This window comes from Scyliorhinus torazame, chromosome 26 (genome assembly GCF_047496885.1).
Source record: "Scyliorhinus torazame isolate Kashiwa2021f chromosome 26, sScyTor2.1, whole genome shotgun sequence".
NCBI lineage: Eukaryota > Metazoa > Chordata > Chondrichthyes > Carcharhiniformes > Scyliorhinidae > Scyliorhinus > Scyliorhinus torazame.
Genome location: NC_092732.1, coordinates 35,832,521 through 35,848,547, shown reverse-complemented (window position 1 = coordinate 35,848,547; position 16,027 = coordinate 35,832,521). Strand labels below are relative to the sequence as shown.

At 58.5% G+C, this 16,027-nt stretch overlaps 2 protein-coding genes across 3 annotated transcripts in view; one reads left to right on the top strand and one right to left on the bottom strand.

Annotated features, from left to right (window-relative positions):
- Positions 1-16,027, top strand: part of LOC140402969 (semaphorin-6D-like) — a 1,151,034-nt gene that overhangs the window by 62,169 nt on the left and 1,072,838 nt on the right. The gene's annotated exons all lie outside the window — the stretch shown is intronic.
- LOC140402967 (tropomodulin-4-like) overlaps positions 4,151-16,027 on the bottom strand; it is a 43,949-nt gene continuing 32,072 nt past the window's right edge. The window contains exons 5-7 of the mRNA XM_072490617.1: positions 9,117-9,206; positions 7,090-7,226; positions 4,151-4,319 (exon numbers count right to left, since the gene is read on the bottom strand). Coding sequence (XP_072346718.1) covers positions 4,197-4,319; positions 7,090-7,226; positions 9,117-9,206 — 350 coding nt within the window. The 3' untranslated portion in view covers positions 4,151-4,196. The remainder of the gene's footprint in view (positions 4,320-7,089; positions 7,227-9,116; positions 9,207-16,027) is intronic.

Genomic DNA, 16,027 nt, shown 5'->3' with positions numbered 1-16,027 from the left:
GGGGCAAGAATGCACTCCCATCCAGGAAAACCTTCACCGCTAAAATCAAGGAGGCTGGGTCTTCGGTTATATCTTTCAAACTGTTCGGACAGGTTACACGCAATTTACCAGGCCATTCTGTGAGTCCCACACTCTCCCCCACTCCCTATTGGAGCGAGTCCCACATTCTCCCCCACTCCCTATTGGAGCGAGTCCCGCATTCTCCCCCACTCCCCGTGGGAGCGAGTCCCACATTCTCCCCCACTCCCTATTGGAGCGAGTCCCACATTCTCCCCCACTCCCTATTGGAGCGAGTCCCGCATTCTCCCCCACTCCCTATGGGAGCGAGTCCCACATTCTCCCCCACTCCCCGTGGGAGCGAGTCCCACATTCTCCCCCACTCCCCGTGGGAGCGAGTCCCACATTCTCCCCCACTCCCCGTGGGAGCGAGTCCCACATTCTCCCCCCACTCCCCGTGGGAGCGAGTCCCACATTCTCCCCACTCCCTGTGGGAGCGAGTCACACATTCTCCCCCACTCCCTGTGGGAGCGAGTCCCAAATTCTCCCCCACTCCCCGTGGGAGCGAGTCCCACATTCTCCCCCACTCCCCGTGGGAGCGAGTCCCACATTCTCCCCCACTCCCCGTGGGAGCGAGTCCCACATTCTCCCCCACTCCCCGTGGGAGCGAGTCCCACATTCTCCCCCACTCCCCGTGGGAGCGAGTCCCACATTCTCCCCCACTCCCCGTGGGAGCGAGTCCCAAATTCTCCCCCACTCCCCGTGGGAGCGAGTCCCACATTCTCCCCACTCCCTGTGGGAGCGAGTCCCAAATTCTCCCCCACACCCCGGGGAGCAAGTCCCACATTCCTGGTGCACCAGTCCATTCCCGGACTCAGACTGCAATGTGGGAGGTGATTCGCTGGCGAGGGTCGGAGAGGGACAAAAGCCAATGAAATCCCTCCTCAGGTCGCGGGAGTGTCCCTTCGATGCGGACTGTCCCTTTAACCGTCACAACTCCAGTTGCCACAGCAACCGCCTAATCGGCAGGCTGCAGAGACTCGGCACAGGGCAATGATAACTGGCAGTCTGTTCAACACAAAACCACAGAGAGTTATTTGCAGAGTGACTTGCATTTTGAGAAGTTAAACGTTGTTCGTGTTGACCAGGACTGGGTGGATGGGATGTGGCGAGTTTCCTGCGCAAAATATTATTAATAGACAAACTCAATTGTAACAGCGTTCCGACCACGCTCCCTTCAGCCCATCTCTGTGCTCGCGCTGGACTGGAGAGCTGAGCGCCCTCGCCCCACCCTCCACAAACTGACCCTCCCACAGTGCGGCGCTCCCTCAGTACTGACCCTCCCACAGTGCGGCGCTGCCTCAGTACTGACCCTCCCACAGTGCGGCGCTCCCTCAGTACTGACCCTCCCACAGTGCGGCGCTCCCTCAGTACTGACCCTCCCACAGTGCGGCGCTCCCTCAGTACTGACCCTCCCACAGTGCAGCACTCCCTCAGTACTGACCCTCCCACAGTGCGGCGCTGCCTCAGTACTGACCCTCCCACAGTGCGGCGCTCCCTCAGTACTGACCCTCCGACAGTGCGGCGCTCCCTCAGTACTGACCCTCTGACAGTGCGGCACTCCCTCAGTACTGACCCTCCGACAGTGCGGCACTCCCTCAGTACTGACCCTCCCACAGTGCGGCGCTCCCTCAGTACTGACCCTCTGACAGTGCGGCGCTCCCTCAGTACTGACCCTCTGACAGTGCGGCACTCCCTCAGTACTGACCCTCCCACAGTGCGGCGCTCCCTCAGTACTGACCCTCACACAGTGCGGCGCTCCCTCAGCACTGACGCTCCCACAGTGCGTCGCTCCCTCAGTACTGACCCTCCCACAGTGCGGCACTCCCTCAGTACTGACCCTCCCACAGTGCGGCGCTCCCTCAGCACTGACGCTCCCACAGTGCGTCGCTCCCTCAGTACTGACCCTCCCACAGTGCGGCGCTCCCTCAGTACTGACCCTCCCACAGTGCGGCGCTCCCTCAGTACTGACCCTCCCACAGTGCGTCGCTCCCTCAGTACTGACCCTCCCACAGTGCGTCGCTCCCTCAGTACTGACCCTCCCACAGTGCGGCGCTCCCTCAGCACTGACGCTCCCACAGTGCGTCGCTCCCTCAGTACTGACCCTCCCACAGTGCGGCGCTCCCTCAGTACTGACCCTCCCACAGTGCGTCGCTCCCTCAGTACTGACCCTCCCACAGTGCGTCGCTCCCTCAGTACTGACCCTCCCACAGTGCGGCGCTCCCTCAGCACTGACGCTCCCGCAGTGCGTCGCTCCCTCAGTACTGACCCTCCCACAGTGCGGCACTCCCTCAGTACTGACCCTCCCACAGTGCGGCGCTCCCTCAGCACTGACGCTCCCACAGTGCGTCGCTCCCTCAGTACTGACCCTCCCACAGTGCGGCGCTCCCTCAGTACTGACCCTCCCACAGTGCGGCGCTCCCTCAGTACTGACCCTCCCACAGTGCGGCGCTCCCTCAGCACTGACGCTCCCACAGTGCGTCGCTCCCTCAGTACTGACCCTCCCACAGTGCGGCACTCCCTCAGTACTGACCCTCCCACAGTGCGGCACTCCCTCAGCACTGACGCTCCCACAGTGCGTCGCTCCCTCAGTACTGACCCACCCACAGTGCGGCGCTCCCTCAGTACTGACCCTCCCACAGTGCGGCACTCCCTCAGTACTGACCCTCCAACAGTGCGGCGCTCCTTCAGTACTGACCCACCCACAGTGCGGCGCTCCCTCAGTACTGACCCTCCCACAGTGCGGCACTCCCTCAGTACTGACCCACCCACAGTGCGGCGCTCCCTCAGTACTGACCCTCCGACAGTGCGGCGCTCCCTCAGCACAGACCCTCCAACAGTGCGGCGCTCCTTCAGTACTAACCCTCCGACAGTGCGGCACTCCCTCAGTACTGACCCTCTGACAGTGCAGCGCAACCTCAGTACTGACCATCCCACAGTGCGGCACTCTCTCAGTACTGACCCTCAGACAGTGCGGCGCTCCCTCAGTACTGACCCTCTGACAATGCGGCACTCCCTCAGTACTGATCCTCCGACAATGCGGCACTCCCTCAGTACTGATCCTCTGACAATGCGTCACTCCCTCAGTACTGACCCTCAGACAATGCGGCGCTCCCTCAGTACTGACCCTCTGACAATGCGGCGCTCCCTCAGTACTGATCCTCTGACAATGCGGCACTCCCTCAGTACTGAACCTCTGACAATGCGGCGCTCCCTCAGTACTGACCCTCAGACAGTGCGGCGCTCCCTTAGTACTGACCCTCCGACAATGCAACACTCCCTCAGTACTGACCCTCCGACAGTGCGGCACTCACTCAGTACTGACCCTCCCACAGTGTGGCACTCCCTCAGGACTAACCCTCCCACAGTGCGGCGCTCCCTCAGTACTGACCCTCCCACAGTGCGGCGCTCCCTCAGTACTGACCGTCCCACAGTGCGGCACTCCCTCAGTACTGACCCTCTGACAGTGCGGCGCTCCCTCAGTACTGACCCTCCCACAGTGCGGCGCTCCCTCAGTACTGACCGTCCCACAGTGCGGCACTCCCTCAGCACTGACCCTCTGACAGTGCGGCACTCCCTCAGTACTGACCCTCCCACAGTGCGGCGCTCTCTCAGCACTGACCCTCCCACAGTGCGGCGCTCTCTCAGCACTGACCCTCCCACAGTGCGGCGCTCCCTCAGTACTGACCCTCCCACAGTGCGGCGCTCCCTCAGTACTGACCCTCCCACAGAGCGGCGCTCCCTCAGTACTGACCCTCTCACAGTGCGGCGCTCCCTCAGTACTGACCCTCCCACAGTGCGGCACTCCCTCAGTACTGACCCTCTGACAATGCGGCCTGCATGATGGGGTCAAGTCGCTTGGTGGGGACTGGAGCTGACTGTGTCCTGAATCTCCCAGAGATTCGTCCAAAGTCTTTCCAACCTGCGCACGGCCACGCCACCAGCTACGTACAGACTACAGCTGTCACAGAATGCTCCGGAAGACAAAGTTGTCTCTCATCGACTGCTCCCACAGGAGAGAGATGAAGCAACATTTTAACAATGTATCCTTGACCCCCCAGTTGACCATTTCTACTATTGAGACCAGAGAACCAAAATGGACAATGACTACAGTAGTTAGATTGGAACTTGTTCGAGGCCTACGTCGTTCTTACAAGGGCAACAGGGTCGTTGCTACGAGTTGCAGCCATGGAGAGTTTCTTGACTTGGGTGTTCTGCTTCATAGCCTCTGCAAACTCCTTCAGTGTCTGAATCGGAATGTCCTGTGGGCAGAGATCAGAATCCAATATTACCCACAATTCCCCTTCACTCTGTATCTAACCGCGTGCTGTACCTGTCCTGGGAGTGTTTGATGGGGACAGTGTAGAGGGAGCTTTACTCTGTATCTAACCCCGTGCTGTACCTGTCCTGGGAGTGTTTGATGGGGACAGTGTAGAGGGAGCTTTACTCTGTATCTAACCCCGTGCTGTCCCTGTCCTGGGAGTGTTTGATGGGGACAGTGTAGAGGGAGCTTTACTCTGTATCTAACCCCGTGCTGTACCTGTCCTGGGAGTGTTTGATGGGGACAGTGTAGAGCGAGCTTTACTCTGTATCTAACCCCGTGCTGTACCTGTCCTGGGAGTGTTTGATGGGGACAGTGTAGAGCGAGCTTTACTCTGTATCTAACCCCGTGCTGTACCTGTCCTGGGAGTGTTTGATGGGGACAGTGTAGAGGGAGCTTTACTCTGTATCTAACCCCGTGCTGTACCTGTCCTGGGAGTGTTTGATGGGGACAGTGTAGAGGGAGCTTTACTCTGTATCTAACCCCGTGCTGTCCCTGTCCTGGGAGTGTTTGATGGGGACAGTGTAGAGGGAGCTTTACTCTGTATCTAACCCCGTGCTGTACCTGTCCTGGGAGTGTTTGATGGGGACAGTGTAGAGCGAGCTTTACTCTGTATCTAACCCCGTGCTGTACCTGTCCTGGGAGTGTTTGATGGGGACAGTGTAGAGCGAGCTTTACTCTGTATCTAACCCCGTGCTGTACCTGTCCTGGGAGTGTTTGATGGGGACAGTGTAGAGGGAGCTTTACTCTGTATCTAACCCCGTGCTGTACCTGTCCTGGGAGTGTTTGATGGGGACAGTGTAGAGGGAGCTTTACTCTGTATCTAACCCCGTGCTGTACCTGTCCTGGGAGTGTTTGATGGGGACAGTGTAGAGGGAGCTTTACTCTGTATCTAACGCCGAGCTGTACCTGTCCTGGGAGTGTCTGATGGGGACAGTGTAGAGGGAGCTTTACTCTGTATCTAACCCCGTGCTGTACCTGTCCTGGGAGTGTTTGATGGGGACAGTGTAGAGGGAGCTTTACTCTGTATCTAACCCCGTGCTGTACCTGTCCTGGGAGTGTTTGATGGGGACAGTGTAGAGGGAGCTTCACTCTGTACCTAACCCCGTGCTGTACCTGTCCTGGGAGTGTTTGATGGGGACAGTGTAGAGGGAGCTTAACTCTGTATCTAACCCCGTGCTGTACCTGTCCTGGGAGTGTTTGATGGGGACAGTGTAGAGGGAGCTTTACTCTGTATCTAACCCCGTGCTGTACCTGTCCTGGGAGTGTTTGATGGGGACAGTGTAGACGGAGCTTCACTCTGTACCTAACCCCGTGCTGTACCTGTCCTGGGAGTGTTTGATGGGGACAGTGTAGAGGGAGCTTTACTCTGTATCTAACCCCGTGCTGTACCTGTCCTGGGAGTGTTTGAGGTGGATATGAAGAAAATATATCAACAGGTCAGCGACAATTGCCAACTCCAGACAGACACAACCTTGCTGTTAAAACGATTCGATTGACGAATCTTACCTCATCGAATCAATAAGCTTAATGATAAACGGTGATTGATTATTTTAACACCTGTCAATGGTGGTCCGCAGCGAGTCCGATGCAAAAATCAAATTCCTGGAGCCTCCCGGATAATCCTCGAGGAGTTGGCAACAGTTATGACAGGTGGCACAGCGGGTCAAACTTGATGACCTTTTCACCTTGGGGTGGCGGGGGTGCGGGGGGGTGGGGAGGGGGGGTCGTGTGATCACAAAGACGATACAAAAATTGCCCGTGTGTTGGACACTGAGGGAGGAAGCTGGAGACTGCGGAGAGATATCGATGGGCCGGTCAGGTGGGCAGAGAAGTGGCAAATGCAGTTTAATCCTGGAAAGCGTGAGGTAGGAACTCAAGGGGAAACTCAGTAAATGTTGAGCGATACTGTGTCTCCCTTACCTAAAGGCAAGTAAGTTGGTGTAAATGCCCAACTATCCCAGGTGTTAGCTGGACGGATAGATTAGGTAACATTCGGGATCCTGACTTGTGTTGGGCCAATTTAAGATCGTCAGCCGGCTCGCAGTGCAGCGCATTTGCGCGTACCGGTAGCTGCATATATTAATACACGGGGCCCTGCTCTTTGCAGACAGAAAGAGCATGTATACACATTGCGCCTGTTTCAGCAAAACATAACAAATGACAGCCATTCGCTGGTTCATTCCTCAGGGCAATGCCGTGACCAGTCAGGGTCAAGCTGCCCGATTTAAATTTCAAACAATGCTGGGCAGTTAACTGTCATTCACCATCAGCTGGTGCATTCTCCACAGCAATAGCTGCGCCCGTCAGAGTGCACTGGCCGACCAGTCAACGTTCTCTCCTCAAGCGGTGCAAATTGTTGTTTCCCCCCCCCCCCCGAGACGATCGTGAGGGGTTGAGATTGAGCGGGGAGGGGCCTGCCCCCTCGAGGCTGGGGGGGGAGGGGTGGTGGGGGGTCCATAGCGAGGCGGCAGAGAATGGAGGTGAGGGATTGAGGGCACTCGAGGGGACAAATGTTCGCCCTGAGGGTGGCAGGGGTAGGAGCCTTCAGCCAATTAGAAACCGCTTGGGTTTGAGGGCGCTGTCACGTGCAGGGCTAGGAGCTGGATGGTGGGGCTGGAGTGGCGACGTCGCTGGCTGGCCGGAACGGACTGTCGCCAACGGCCTCCATCTTGGGGAGGGGGCTGCAGGTTTCTCAGGGACGGCCTCACCTTAATGTTGTTCAGGTTGACCTCAACCAGATCCCGGTCATTGTTCTTGATCTTCCGAAGGGCCTCTTCCACGTTGGTGTCGTTGGGGGGTTCGTCGGGAAATGGCTTACACTCGTAACTGTCGGGCTTCACCACACCTGAACACGGGGAGGGGGGGAAGGAAGGTCTTTACTCCATTATCAAGACAGTTAACAGGAGAAATGGCGGCAGAAGTGGGGGGCCCCACCGCTCGATCAAATATCCGTCTAGAACTCAGCCACGAGCCAGCCAATCAACACTCTCTTGTCATATAAGTTGTTGCTTTCCCTCCCCCCCCCCCGCCGCCCCCGACACTGGTACCTGATGAGTGTATGGTGAAAAACTTTGGCGTGCCTCTCTTCTCAACAGTGTTCAGGTGGGGGGGGGGGGAGGAGGAAATATCCTCCCAGCATCCACCTGCCAAAGCCCCACCTCCCCCTCAGAATCTGATTTCTTTCAGTAAAACCACCCCCCTCGTACTTCTAAACTCCCAATGGATGCAGGCCCCCAACCTCCCCAACCCCTCCCTCACGGGACGAAACCCCTTCAGACCAAGGAATCGGCCAAGGGAAGCGTTTTCCGATGCGTGTTTATCCCTGCTCAAGCGGGAGTGGGGCGGGGGGGGGGGGGGGGGGGGGGGTAACCGTAACCGTACTCCAGGTGCCGTACAATCCAGGCCTTTTTTTTAGTCCTCTTCCCCCACATTCCGCCCGCCTATTACCTCCCAGCGCAGCTCCCCCTGTGCCCCCCCCCCCCCCCGGCCTTGGCTCCAGATCCCGGGTATCGAGAGCGCCCTCTCAGGAGAAGACATGGAACAGCCAGTGCACTCTGACGGGCGCAGCTATTGCTGTGGCGAATGCACCAGTGGATGGTGAATGACAGTTAACTGCCCAGCATTGTTTGAAATTTAAATCGGGCTGCTTGACCCTGACTGGTCACGGCATTGCCCTGAGGAATGAACCAGCGAATGGCTGTCACTTGTTACGTTTTGCTGAAACAGGCGCAATGTGTACACATGCCCTTTCTGTCTGCAAAGAGCAGGGCCCCCCTGTATTAATATATGCAGCTACCAGTACGCGCAGATGCGCTACACTGCGAGCCGGCTGACGAATGGGAGCCAATCTTATTGAGAGGTGTGGAGTTGTTAAGGGGCTGGACAGGGGTTGATGCTCTGAGGCTGTTTGCACCCCTTCACCCACCCCCCTCCCCCAATCCCCACCACAACGGACACAATCTCAGGATGAGGGGGTCGGCCATTTTGGACCAAGCTGAGGAGAAATCCCTTCACCCGGAAGGGTGGCGGGTCTTCGGAACCGCCGATCTCGAGCGGGCCTCATCGCTGAGTCCAGTCAGGACGGAGAGAGCACGGGACGCCCAGGCACCGAGGGACAGGGCGAGCAAGTCATCGGTCAGTCACGATGTTGCCGAAACGCCGGGGCTGACTACAGTCCCTCCCTCCTCCTCCCGTACCTCAAAGGTTCACCGAGCTAGGCAACAGGCGAGGGTGTGGGGGTAACCTCAACAGACCTGTAATCCAAAGGCCCAGTCCAATGCTCTGGGGGAGTGGGGGGGGAGGGGAGGGTTCGAATTCCTCCTCCCACCCCCCTCCCTCCCTAACAGCACGGTGGGTGTACCTACACCAAGCGGGACTGCGGCGGCTTCAAGATGGGGGCTCCCCCGCCACTTCTCTCGGGGCGATTAGGGGCGGAGCGATAAATCCTGGGCCCGGCCAGCGACCTCTCCCACCCCTACGATTTCAAAGCACAATTCTTCCCCCCCCCCCAGACCCAGCTGGAATGTGGAGGGCGGATATCAGTCAGTTCGTGGACAGGGTGAGGCCACCTACAGTCGAACGGCCTGCCAACACTGAGCACCAGTTAGAGGGGCCCCCCTGGCCGATATATCTGAAGGCAGCCACCACCAGCAGCAAACCGACATCAGGTTATTGAGATCTCTTGGGAAAGGCGGATAGAAAGGAGGTTACATTCGACAAAGGCGGAACCACTCACTGTTTATACCCTCGGTATTCATGATCCCACCACTGCCCAGAGCATCGTAGTACTGCTTGTTGCTCATCAGTTTGTACATTCCCAGGATAGCTGCGATCAAAACACAAGGAAAGTTACTCCAAGATATTCTCCGCACGGGGTTAGATACAGAGTAAAGCTCCCTCTACACTGTCCCCATCAAACACTCCCGGGACAGGTACAGCACGGGGTTAGATACAGAGTAAAGCTCCCTCCACACTGTCCCCATCAAACACTCCCAGGACAGGTACAGCACAGGGTTAGATACAGAGTAAAGCTCCCTCTACACTGTCCCCGTCAAACACTCCCAGGACATGTACAGCACGGGGTTAGATACAGAGTAAAGCTCCCTCCACACTGTCCCCATCAAACACTCCCAGGACAGATACAGCACGGGGTTAGATACAGAGTAAAGCTCCCTCTACACTGTCCCCATCAAACACTCCCGGGACAGATACAGCACGGGGTTAGATACAGAGTAAAGCTCCCTCCACACTGTCCCCATCAAACACTCCCAGGACAGGTACAGCACGGGGTTAGATACAGAGTAAAGCTCCCTCTACACTGTCCCCATCAAACACACCCAGGACAGGTACAGCACGGGGTTAGATACAGAGTAAAACTCCCTCTACACTATCCCCATCAAACACTCCCAGGACAGGTACAGCACGGGGTTAGATACAGAGTAAAGCTCCCTCTACACTGTCCCCATCAAACACTCCCAGGACAGGTACAGCACGGGGTTAGATACAGAGTAAAACTCCCTCTGCACTGCCCCCATCAAACACTCCCAGGACAGGTACAGCACGGGGTTAGATACAGAGTAAAGCTCCCTCTGCACTATCCCCATCAAACACTCCCAGGACAGGTACAGCACGGGGTTAGATATAGAGTAAAGCTCCCTCTACACTGTCACCATCAAACACTCCCAGGACAGGTACAGCACGGGGTTAGATTCAGCATAAAGCTCCCTCTACATTGTCCCCATCAAACACTCCCAGGACAGGTACAGCACGGGGTTAGATACAGAGTAAAGCTCCCTCGACACTGTCCCAATCAAACACTCCCAGGACAGGTACAGCACGGGGTTAGATACAGAGTAAAGCTCCCTCTACATTGTCCCCATCAAACACTCCCAGGACAGGTACAGCACGGGGTTAGATACAGAGTAAAGCTCCCTCGACACTGTCCCCATCAAACACTCCCAGGACAGGTTCAGCACGGGGTTAGATACAGAGTAAAGCTCCCTCTACACTGTCCCCATCAAACACTCCCAGGACAGGTCCAGCACGGGGCAAGATACAGAGTAAAGCTCCCTCTACACTGTCCCCATCAAACACTCCCAGGACAGGTCCAGCACGGGGTTAGATACAGAGTAAAGCTCCCTCTACACTGTCCCCATCAAACACTCCCAGGACAGGTACAGCACGGGGTTAGATACAGAGTAAAGCTCCCTCTACGCTGTCCCCACCAAACACTCCCAGGACAGGTACAGCACGGGGTTAGATACAGAGTAAAGCTCCCTCTACACTGTCCCCATCAAACACTCCCGGGACAGGTACAGCACGGGATTAGATACAGAGTAAAGCTCCCTCTACACTGTCCCCATCAAACACTCCCAGGACAGGTACAGCACGGGGTTAGATACAGAGTAAAGCTCCCTCTACACTGTCCCAATCAAACACTCCCAGGACAGGTACAGCACGGGGTTAGATACAGAGTAAAGCTCCCTCTGCACTGTCCCCATCAAACACTCCCAGGACAGGTACAGCACGGGGTTAGATACAGAGTAAAGCTCCCTCTGCACTGTCCCCATCAAACACTCCCAGGACAGGTCCAGCACGGGGTTAGATACAGAGTAAAGCTCCCTCTACACTGTCCCCATCAAACACTCCCAGGACAGGTACAGCACGGGGTTAGATACAGAGTAAAGCTCCCTCTACACTGTCCCCATCAAACACTCCCAGGACAGGTACAGCACGGGGTTAGATACAGAGTAAAGCTCCCTCGACACTGTCCCCATCAAACACTCCCGGGACAGGTACAGCACGGGATTAGATACAGAGTAAAGCTCCCTCTACACTGTCCCCATCAAACACTCCCAGGACAGGTACAGCACGGGGTTAGATACAGAGTAAAGCTCCCTCTACACTGTCCCAATCAAACACTCCCAGGACAGGTACAGCACGGGGTTAGATACAGAGTAAAGCTCCCTCTGCACTGTCCCCATCAAACACTCCCAGGACAGGTACAGCACGGGGTTAGATACAGAGTAAAGCTCCCTCTGCACTGTCCCCATCAAACACTCCCAGGACAGGTCCAGCACGGGGTTAGATACAGAGTAAAGCTCCCTCTACACTGTCCCCATCAAACACTCCCAGGACAGGTCCAGCACGGGGCAAAATACAGAGTAGAGCTCCCTCTACACTCACCTATGCACTGCGGTGAGGCAAATTTCATATTCCTCACCCCATCGGCAGGTAGGAGCGATTAATGCAGGACTGACACCCATTTTGTGCAGGCACGGTGGCCATTTTGGGTGACCATTTTGTGCTCTGGGCCTACAAGAACGGGTTCCTGACCGCCGTCAATTCTGACTGGCCCCTCGCGACCAGCCCACGGGGAGGGGGGCTGGTACCATCATGCGAGGAGCATATTTGAAGTCACTGGGCCTCTGGCACAGGGAAAACTGCGTAACGTGCTCTATTTTGGCAACAGGTGGGAGGCCAGTTGGCTGCTGTCCAGCTGCTGACCAGTGGGAATTGGAGATGGCAGATTTCGAGTTGGGTGATGATCCCAGGAGACTTTCTTTGCCTCCCCCACTAACTAGTGTGCAGCTGTCATTCCATCGACAAGCAGATATCTCACTCAGAACACCGTTCCTGTGACCCCCTTCCTTCGCTTCCCTCCGGCTCCACTCAAAGCTTGCAATAAAATCGCTGCAGTCAGAAGGAGGCCGTTCGGCCCATCAAGTCTGCACCGACCCTCTGACAGAGCGCCTACCCAGGCCCACTCGCCCCGCCCTATCCCCGTAACCCCACCCAACCCGCACATCTTTGGACTGTGGGAGGAAACCGGAGCACCCGCAGGAAACCCACGCAGACACGGGGAGGATGTGCAGACTCCGCACAGACAGTGACCCAGCCGGGAATCAAACCTGGGACCCTGGAGCTTTGAGGTAGCAGTGCTAACCCACTGTGCCTGCCCAAAGGCGGTCCTTCACTCCCGTGGTAACCACTACACATTGCGCAGGCCACTGGTTCAAGTCCCACCGCCAGTCAACACTCGCTCTGCCAGTACTGTGGGAGCGCTGCACTGTGGGAGGGTCAGTACTGTGGGAGCGCCGCACTGTGGGAGGGTCAGTACTGTGGGAGCGCCGCACTATGGGAAGGTCACTACTGAGGGAGTGCCAAACAGTGGGAGGGTCAGTACTGAGGGAGCGCCGCACTGTGGGAAGGTCACTACTGAGGGAGTGCCAAACAGTGGGAGGGTCAGTACTGAGGGAGTGCTGCACTGTCAGAGGGTCAGTACTGAGGGAGCGCCGCACTGTCAGAGGGTCAGTACTGAGGGAGTGCCGCACTGTCAGAGGGTCAGTACTGAGGGAGTGCCGCACTGTGGGAGGGTCAGTACTGAGGGAGCTCCGCACTGTGGGAGGGTCAGTGCTGAGGGGGCACCGCACTGTGGGAGGGTCAGTACTGAGGGAGTGCCGCACTGTGGGAGTGTCAGTACTGAGGGAGCTCCGCACTGTGGGAGGGTCAGTACTGTGGGAGCGCCGCACTGTGGGAGGGTCAGTACTGAGGGAGCACCGCACTGTGGGAGTGTCAGTATTGAGGGAGCGCCGCACTGTCAGAGGGTCAGTACTGAGGGAGCGCCGCACTGTGGGTGGGTCAGTACTGAGGGAGCGCCGCACTGTGGGAGGGTCAGTACTGAGGGAGCGCCGCACTGTGGGAGGGTCAGTACTGAGGGAGCGCCGCACTGTCAGAGGGTCAGTACTGAGGGAGCGCCGCAATGTGAGAGGGTCAGTACTGAGGGAGCGCCGCTCTGTGGGGGGGTCAGTACTGAGAGAGCGCCGCACTGTGGGAGGGTCAGTACTGAGGGAGCGCCGCACTGTGGGAGGGTCAGTACTGAGGGAGCGCCGCACTGTGGGAGGGTCACTACTGAGGGGGCACCGCACTGTGGGAGGGTCAGTACTGAGGGAGCGCCGCACTGTGGGAGGGTCACTACTGAGGGAGCCCCGCACTGTGGGAGGGTCAGTACTGAGGGAGCCCCGCACTGTGGGAGGGTCAGTACTGAGGGAGCCCCGCACTGTCAGAGGGTCAGTACTGAGGGAGTGCCGCACTGTGGGAGGGTCAGTACTGAGGGAGCGCCGCACTATGGGAGGGTCAGTACTGAGGGAGTGCCGCACTGTGGGAGGGTCAGTACTGAGGGAGCGCCGCACTGTGGGAGGGTCAGTACTGTGGGAGCGCCGCACTGTGGGAGGATCAGTACTGAGGGAGCGCCGCACTGTGGGAGCGTCAGTACTGTGGGAGCGCCGCACTGTCAGAGGGTCAGTACTGAGGGAGTGTCGCACTGTGGGAGGGTCAGTACTGAGGGAGCGCCGCACTGTCAGAGGGTCAGTACTGAGGGAGCACTGCACTGTCAGAGGGTCAGTACTGAGGGAGCGGCGCACTGTGGGTGGGTCAGTACTGAGGGAGCGCCGCAATGTGAGGGGGTTCAGTACTGAGGGAGCGCCGCTCTGTGGGGGGGTCAGTACTGAGGGAGCGCCGCTCTGTGGGGGGGTCAGTACTGAGGGAGCGCCGCACTGTGGGTGGGACAGTACTGAGGGAGCGCCGCAATGTGAGGGGGTTCAGTACTGAGGGAGCGCCGCTCTGTGGGGGGGTCAGTACTGAGGGAGAGCCGCTCTGTGGGGGGGTCAGTACTGAGGGAGCGCCGCTCTGTGGGGGGGTCAGTACTGAGGGAGTGCCGCAATGTGAGAGGGTCAGTACTGAGGGAACGCCGCAATGTGAGAGGGTCAGTACTGAGGGAGCGCCGCACTGTGGGAGGGTCAGTACAGAGGGAGCGCCGCTCTGCGGAAGGGTCAGTACTGAGGGAGTGCCGCACTGTCGGAGGGTCAGTACTGAGGGAGCGCCGCACTGTCGGAGGGTCAGTACTGAGGGAGTGCCGCTCTGTCGGAGGGTCAGTACTGAGGGAGTGCCGCACTGTCGGAGGGTCAGTACTGAGGGAGTGCCGCACTGTGGGAGGGTCAGTACTGAGGGAGCGCCGCACTGTGGGAGGGTCAGTACTGAGGGAGCGCCGCACTGTCAAGGGGTCAGTACTGAGGGAGCGCCGCACTGTCAGAGGGTCAGTACTGAGGGAGCTCCGCACTGTGGGAGGGTCAGTACTGTGGGAGTGCCGCACTGTCGGAGGGTCAGTACTGAGGGAGTGCCGCACTGTCGGAGGGTCAGTACTGAGGGAGTGCCGCACTGTCGGAGTGTCAGTACTGAGTGAGTGCCGCACTGTGGGAGGGTCAGTACTGAGGGAGCGCCGCACTGTCAGAGGGTCAGTACTGAGGGAGCGCCGCACTGTCGGAGGGTCAGTACTGAGGGAGTTCCGCACTGTGGGAGGGTCAGTACTGAGGGAGTGCCGCACTGTGGGAGGGTCAGTACTGAGGGAGCACTGCACTGTCAGAGGGTCAGTACTGAGGGAGCGCCGCTCTGTGGGAGGGTCAGTGCTGAGGGAGCGCCGCACTGTCAGAGGGTCAGTACTGAGGGAGCGCCGCACTGTCAGTGGGTCAGTACTGAGGGAGCGCCGCACTGTGGGAGGGTCAGTGCTGAGGGAGCGCCGCACTGTGGGAGGGTCAGTACTGAGAGAGCGTCGCTCTGTGGGAGGGTCAGTGCTGAGGGAGCGTCGCACTGTGGGAGGGTCAGTACTGAGGGAGCGCCGCACTGTGGGAGGGTCAGTGCTGAGGGAGCGTCGCACTGTGGGAGGGTCAGTACTGAGGGAGCGCCGCACTGTCGGGGGGTCAGTACTGAGGGAGTGCCGCATTGTGGGAGGGTCAGTACTGAGGGAGCGCCGCACTGTCAGTGGGTCAGTACTGAGGGAGCGCCGCACTGTGGGAGGGTCAGTACTGAGGGAGCCGCACTGTGGGAGGGTCAGTCCTGAGGGAGCGCCGCACTGTGGGAGGGTCAGTACTGAGAGAGTGCCGCACTGTCGGGGGGTCAGTACTGAGGGAGCGCCGCACTATCGGAGGGTCAATCATGACTCGCTCCCACGTTGAGTGGGGGAGAATGTGGGACAGCTGAAGGCACGGCCGCCAATGGCGGAGCGATGGGAATCGGGGGGGGGATGCTCGAGGGGCCGGGATTGGAGGAGCGCAGAGATCTCGGAGGGTTGTAGGGGCTGGAGGAGGTTACAGGGATAGGGAGGGGGTGTAGGGACTGGAGGAGGTTACAGAGATAGGGAGGGGGTGTAGGGGCTGGAGGAGGTTACAGAGATAGGGAGGGTTTGTAGGGGCTGGAGGAGGTTACAGAGATAGGGAGGGGGTGTGTAGGGGCTGGAGGAGGTTACAGAGATAGGGAGGGGGTGTAGGGGCTGGAGGAGGTTACAGAGATAGGGAGGGGGTGTAGGGGCTGGAGGAGGTTACAGAGATAGGGAGGGGGTGTAGGGGCTGGAGGAGGTTACAGAGATAGGGAGGGGGTGTCGGGGCTGGAGGAGGTTACAGAGATAGGGAGGGGGTGTCGGGGCTGGAGGAGGTTACAGAGATAGGGAGGGGGTTGTAGGGGCTGGAGGAGGTTACAGAGATAGGGAGGGCGTGTAGGCGCTGGAGGAGGTTACAGAGATCGGGAGGGGGTGTAGGGGCTGGAGGAGGTTACAGAGATAGGGAGGGGGTGTGGGGGCTGGAGGAGGTTACAGAG